The sequence below is a fragment of the Mercurialis annua genome, linkage group LG4, assembly GCF_937616625.2.
Source record: "Mercurialis annua linkage group LG4, ddMerAnnu1.2, whole genome shotgun sequence".
NCBI lineage: Eukaryota > Viridiplantae > Streptophyta > Magnoliopsida > Malpighiales > Euphorbiaceae > Mercurialis > Mercurialis annua.
Genome location: NC_065573.1, coordinates 14,442,384 through 14,449,148, shown reverse-complemented (window position 1 = coordinate 14,449,148; position 6,765 = coordinate 14,442,384). Strand labels below are relative to the sequence as shown.

The following is a 6,765-nucleotide window of genomic DNA, read 5'->3' as shown; positions in this document are numbered from 1 at the left end:
GGGGTGAGCAAAACTTTGAGCAAACCGACCGAACCGATGATTTTTGGTCGGTTTGGTTCGGTGGTAAAATATTTTTCGGTTAGTTCGGTTATAAAATATAAATTTTCAGTTTTCGGTTTTCGGTTTGGTTTTTAATTTAAATTATACATTTTAACCGAATAGACCGAAGTATGGGTGAGTATTGGTCGGTTCGGTTCGGTTCGATTGGAATTTTTCGGTTTTTTGGTTTTTGGTTTAAAAAATTCCCAAACCGAATCGAACCAAACTTTTAGTTTGGAGGTGAAAAAAACGAACCGAACCAAACCGAAAATTTCGGTACGGTTCGGTTCGGTTAAAACCGAGTTTCACTATTTTTTATTTTTTAAATTTTTTTTATATTAAAATTAATTAAAATATTAAATAATTAGAGTCTAATAAACTTCCATATATGTTTAAATAACAATATTAAACTCATATATCAATAATAATTAAGATATAAGGAGAAAAAATATATAAATATAAGTATATATGTATATTATTTTTAAAATATATATATATATATTATATTAAAGTTCGGTTAATTCGGTTTTTCGGTCGTTTCGGATTTGAAAACGCCCAAACCAAACCGAACACCAAACACCAAATTTTACCTAAAGTAGAAACCGAACCAAACCGTTTTCACCGAAAAACCGAACCAAACTACGAAATTCGGTTTGGTTTGGTTTGGTTTTTTGGTTTGGTTCGGTTCTTACTCACCCCTAGACCGAAGAGTGAAACACTGCGTTTTAATAAAAATAGTGTTTCAATTTTACTCTAACCCTTGAAACTTAAGTATTAAAGAGATACCTCATAAAACCCTGGTCGTTAATTCTATTATCTTTAATTAAACCTAGCAGCCGTCAACTCATGATCTCTAATATTGAAACTCTAATTTCTCTTTTCTTCATGTATTTCTCATGGCTTTTTTTCAAATTTTCTTTTATATGCAAGTTGCATATTGATGTACTAGTTATGATGTTGTAGTTGGATGTTGCAGGTTAGGTTTTTGTTTCAAATTGCTTTATCTACTTTGTTAATCTCAAAAAATAAGTGAGATTTGAGAATGAGTGTAAGAAAATGAGATTAATTGATTCATTTAAGAAAGGTCTAATTGAAAAACCTCATACAAATCCGTATATAGTCCATTTAACCAAACCGGTCGAACCGACCGAAATTTTTTTGGTCGAAACAGGATCGGTTAATGCTTCTTGTTCAGTCGGTTCGTTTATAAAACCCACAAACTTTGGTTAGGTCGGTTTGACAATATTCAGTTCGGTTTTAACCAAATCGGCCGAATTCTTACCCCTGCCGGGAGACATTCTTACATAGACTAGCCTATTATATCATAACACGTTATTAAAATAGTCGTACTAACGTAATTTTATTTATTATTATTTTACATTTTTATATAGTAATATTAAAATAGTACCATTATTTTAATGATGTGTTATAATGTGATACGTTTAGTCTCCGGATAACGTGATGGACTAAATTTACCTAAAAAAATTCTCCAATTACCGGGTCTTTACATATTTTAAATTTTATAGATTTATCTCAAACAACAAAACATTAATAAAACCTACCTCATTAGTGAAAAATTGAAAAATGTACATTAGTCTTTTTCAAAAAAAATTATAGAAAATACTTCATTTTTCAAATTATTGCTGTCTAATATCTCATATATTTTAATTTTTATAGATTTATCTCAAATAATAAAACATTAACAAAACGTACCTCATTAGTGAAAAATTGAAAAATGTGCATTAGTCTTTTTCAAAAAAAATTACATAAAAAACTTCATTTTTCAAATTATTTGCGTCTAATATCTCATATATATATAAAAAAATACTCTTTTAATCCTTTTTTAAAAGCAAATTACGTTGAGGTATCTGATATTTACCATAATTAACAGTTTGGTACTTTTTATTTCAAAAGTGTATTTAATGGTCCCTCAATTTTAATTCCGTTAACTGAGAGACTATTTCGTTAATTTGAAGGACTAAATCGTCTAACATAACTAAAAATGAAGTATCAAATCGTTTAAAAGTAAGGTATCAAATCGTTTAATAAAATTAAAAGTGAGCGAACAAACTGTTGACGAAATTGAAGGTATGGTACCAAATCGTTTAAAAGTATGTCGAAATTAACAGAGGGGTCTAATAGTTAATGAAATTAATATTGAGGGACTATTATATAGACTTTTGATATAAGAGGTACCAAACCGTTAATTATATTATATCTCATGAATCTCAAAATAATTTGCTCTTTTTTTAATGTTTTTAAGTTTACTCTAATTAGATCAATTTATATTTGTAAAAATACTCTATTTTATAATTTGCCCATCCTTTCAGTTTTTGCCTTTTTCACTTTCTTTTTTTACGGTTATTTCCACTACTCCGATGGTTATTTTTACCCACTCTTTGACGGTTATTTTCTTTCTCCCACTGATTTGACGGTTTTTATCGTTTTTATTTTATAATTTTATTACTCTTCATCGTTGTTATTTTTTAATTAATCATCGGCTCCGTTTTTTATTCCATATTTGTTTCATTTTTTTGTTTTTTCGTTTGCATGTTTTGTTTTCGATTTTGATTTCAGATTTTTGAATATGTTTGCATGTTTTATTCTTGATTTTGATTCCAGGTTTTTGTTTTTGTTTGATTTAGATTGTATTTAAGATTGTTTAGGTTTATAATTTGATTTGTTTGATTATTATGTTGAATCCTTAAATATGTACTTGATTTTGTATTTAAATATTTCTATTTTATTAAATATTAATTTGTTGTGAAATTGTGATTTTTAAATATTTAAAGTTTTGGTAAACTGTTTGCAACCTCAATTGAAACATTAATTGAAATATATTAGCAATTGTTTTAAATTCATTTGAAATTGTTGTAAACTCTTTGAATAACTTTTCAATAATGAATTGTGATATATTTGTTTAAACAACCTGTTATAAATTGTAGGAATCACTTTTACATTTAATATTTATATTTGTGATTGATATTTATATTTCTTTAATCTGTACTTGGATTCATCCTTGATGGATACCAAATCCTATTTTAAGTACAATGGAACAGTGTCGCACGAAATCCACTCTCAGACGATACCGGACTCCCGCCCAAAGGGCTAAGTCAGACGAAACCGGCGGCCAAATCCATAGGATCCGTCTCCAATGAAATATAATACCATCCACAAGAATGAAGACCGAATCCCTGAGGACTCAAACAAAGCACGTCGACCCCGAGATTCGGACATATTGACAAATATGCCTATATTCTCGAGTATATTTTCTATTTGGACACAAATTCCAACTTAGGAAGATAACCTCCAATTTAAGAAAATGAGACTATTTAGGAAGACGTTTTTAAATATGACGCATGTCTGGATAAGGAATATCACTCCTAATCAGGGTCAAACCCTACAAAATATGATTCACCTTCCTATTACAACTCTACAAGGTATACAATCATCTACTATAAAAAGGAGCTTGATGTATGCCTAAACACACAACGACTACATTACATACTCAAAACGCTGCTCAAATTAATACTGACTTTAGCATCAGAGAGTTAATCGGACAACCACCGTCCGGTTAGCTTCTACCCTATTTTGCAGGTTACATTACCGGATCAGAAGGCAGACTCCATCAATTGGCGCCGTCTGTGGGAAAAGCTTAACAAACTTCGAACTTGAAGAAGCTTTTCTGAACTCAAACAAATTCTATTGAAAAAGATGACTTCTGACGGAACAAACCTGAAAGACAAACAGCCAATGGATCCCAAGACCCATCAGCACACACCAGAGGTGATCAACATCACCAGAGATGGAACCCATAGCACTGTTGGATGGAGTAACACCAGAGGAACGTCCTTCTCCACTCCCTAGTACCAAACCAATCCAATCAGGGAAACAACCATATTGCTTTCCCCAACTTAGGAACTGATGAAGAACAAACGCCAGGCACGGAAACGCAGAAGATGTACAACGGGATTCTGAAGAAAGTATTGGAGGCTGTCTAGACAAATCTGGATAGATTGGCTAACGAGGCCAAACGAACAAACGATAACCATGATGAAACTATGAAGATCCTAAGGGAAAACTTCAGCCCATCTTCTGCCAGACAAAGGTGCAGGACATAAAACATAAATCCAGGCCATCAAGGACCAACCAAGGGAAGGAAGGAACGAAGGAACGAACGAAGAAATGAAGGAAGAAACGAGAGGAGAAACGAAGAGGAAGAGAGCCCAGAAAATCAAGAGCAAAGAAAAGACGACTCTGAAGAAAAAGATCTAAGAGATGCTCCCAGAAACGGGGAGAATCAAGACGATGCCCGAAGCGGGCTCAACTCTAAAAGAGAAGAACGAAAAGAAAAGGAGGATGCACCACCAAAAAGCAAGAGACAGGAGAAAGATGCAGGGAAAGCACAATCGAAGAAGAAAAACCAGGAGGATGAAGGCGAGTCCTCGGAATTGCCCCAAAAGAGCAAAGCCACGTACGTTGCTGAGGAAGATTTGGAAGAAAAAATTGCCAAAGCGCTGAAAAAACTGAAATCTAAAGAGCTAGACATAGACGACCTCAGGCTGAAGGGTTCGCCTCTGTCACCTGAGATAATGGAAGAAACAATTCCCTAACATATGAAGTTTCCCACCTTGCCAACTTTCAACGGAGAAGGAGATCTGAGGGACTATATGTCCAGATTTACTGCTACCATGGGGCTTTTAAGCGTCTTAGATGCAAACTTGTGTCGCGTATTCCCGACCACACTCACAGGAACCGCTCAAAGATGGTATAACAAACTCAAGCCAGGGTCGATCAAGAGCTTTGCCTCTCTGTCAACGGAGTTTCTCAACGGGTACCTTACTAATATACCAGCTACAACGATCACCAGCATCCTGAGGTCGTGCATTCAGGAAGAGGGAGAAATGCTAAGAAGTTACGTTGAACGATTCAACAAACAAGCTATGAAGATAGACAACTTGAATGTCGATATGGCAACGGAAGCGCTGCGAGAAGGAACGCAATTCGGCAAGCTGGTGGATAAACTGCTAGTCAACAAACCCACCACTTTCTCAAACCAGATGGGCATAGCCCAAAAATATTTCGAGCTTGATGAAGGCCGCAGGGCTATTCGTGGAAAAGAGGCGAAAGGGAAGGAATCAAAGAAAAGTTGAAATCAAGATCGGAGGATAGACGGGGAAGACCTGAAGAGAGCAGGCGCTTCGCCCCCTAGGGAAGATACGAGCCAAGGTATGACCCCCGAGACGATGAACGTAATTACACACCGCTGAATACCAGCCGAACCGATGTCCTCATGTGGATCAAGGAGAATGTAGAAAATGTGGTATGGCCAGCTAAGATGATGGCTGAGATCAGAGATATCAGGAAATTCTGCAAATCTCATAACGAACATGGGCACAAAACAGACGAGTGCGGAGATTTAAAAGTGGAAATAGAAAGAATGATAGATGCAGGCGAGCTAAGGAAATTCATAGCCCACAAAACAAAAAGCAGTGATAAGGGAGAAAAGAGAAGCAGGGATGACAAGGGAAAAGAAAAGGAAGAAGAAAGGCCATCTAAGATTCTGGGAACTATGCACATGATCAATGGAGAGGGACATATCAATTCAACCATTAGGAGAAAACAAAGGAGAGAAGTGATGAATATCAGGGAGACACACATGCCACGAATGATCTTTGACGTCGAGGATTATGAGCATGTGAAAGCACCCTATAATGACGCTCTGGTGGTAACAACCATTATTGAAAATTGGAACATGGAGCGAATCCTCATTAACAAAGGAAGTGTTGTGAACCTTTATGACAAACACTGCATACAAAATGTTAGGAGGGACCACAACAAGGTTGAGCCGAGTCTTGATTCCATTATCCGGACTCGGAGGGCCTTCTATCAACCCGCTCGGCGCTGTGTCTGTTGATGTTATAATCGGCCCAGAAAGGGGAATCAACAAAAAAGTCATGTCACTATTTAACATAGTATACATGGAGCTAACATACAATTCCTGGAAGACCATTCCTCCATGATTCAACTGTATTCACCAATATAAGAGCCCTGACAATGAAAGTACCAACAGAAAAGAGAGTAGTGACATTAAGAGGAGATCAGAACATCGCCAACAAATGCTACGACGAGTTCGTTGTAGATCTTCAATAGAACAAACTGGAGAAGAAAGGAGAGTAGTAGGAATTAAATAACCCATCGCTAGTAAAGTGGTGTTACAATTATCTTTAATTGTTGTAAGCAGTCATTTATACTAATAAAACTTCAGTTTTCAAGTAATATGTGATTCATCAAACGCGAAAAAAGGAATTGGAAAACAAAAGGCGAAACGCTGAAAATCAGAGTTTAGATTCTCAAAACAGGCAAAACGTCAAAATAGAGTTTAGATTAACTCAAGCAAGGGGAAACGCCAAAATTCAAAGTTTAGATTAACTCTCACACAAGGCGAAACGTCAAAAATAGAGTTTAGATTAACTCTCGAATAAGGCGAAACGCCAACAAAAAATAGAGTTTAGATGAACTCTAAAATAATACGGGAAGCAAACAAGCAAAGTATGGATCAACTTGTAAAATACGAGAAACATTAAAATATAGAGTTTAGATTAACTCTCGGAAATACAAAAATATCGACAACTATAAAGTAAAGCACATGCGAACCAATGAGACAAGATTCGAAGCAAGAATAAAATAGACCAAGTATTCAAATAAAAATTAACAGTGAAGAAA

General features: G+C 35.3%; 3 protein-coding genes across 3 annotated transcripts; all 3 read left to right on the top strand.

The window, feature by feature from the left end:
- Positions 1-3,753: 3,753 nt before the first annotated feature.
- Positions 3,754-4,652, top strand: LOC126678319 (uncharacterized). The gene is made up of 2 exons (XM_050373221.1): positions 3,754-3,871; positions 4,174-4,652. Exons 1-2 carry the CDS (start codon positions 3,754-3,756, stop codon positions 4,650-4,652), a joined length of 597 nt encoding a protein of 198 aa, XP_050229178.1.
- Positions 4,653-4,655: 3 nt separating this feature from the next.
- LOC126678318 (uncharacterized) lies at positions 4,656-5,192 on the top strand. The gene has a single exon (XM_050373220.1). The coding sequence runs from the start codon at positions 4,656-4,658 to the stop codon at positions 5,190-5,192; it is 537 nt and encodes a 178-aa protein (XP_050229177.1).
- A 140-nt stretch (positions 5,193-5,332) lies between these two features.
- On the top strand, positions 5,333-5,956 carry LOC126678317 (uncharacterized). The gene has a single exon (XM_050373219.1). The coding sequence runs from the start codon at positions 5,333-5,335 to the stop codon at positions 5,954-5,956; it is 624 nt and encodes a 207-aa protein (XP_050229176.1).
- The last annotated feature ends 809 nt before the right edge of the window (positions 5,957-6,765 follow it).

Bases quoted from the DNA above. Each gene is read 5' to 3' on its own strand.
- LOC126678319 (XM_050373221.1), top strand. From the start codon at position 3,754: ATGACTTCTGACGGAACAAACCTGAAAGACAAACAGCCAATGGATCCC. The intron at 3,872-4,173 runs GTAACACCAGAG...ACATAAATCCAG, and splicing joins CCATAGCACTGTTGGATGGA to GCCATCAAGGACCAACCAAG.
- LOC126678318 (XM_050373220.1), top strand. From the start codon at position 4,656: ATGAAGTTTCCCACCTTGCCAACTTTCAACGGAGAAGGAGATCTGAGG.
- LOC126678317 (XM_050373219.1), top strand. From the start codon at position 5,333: ATGTGGATCAAGGAGAATGTAGAAAATGTGGTATGGCCAGCTAAGATG.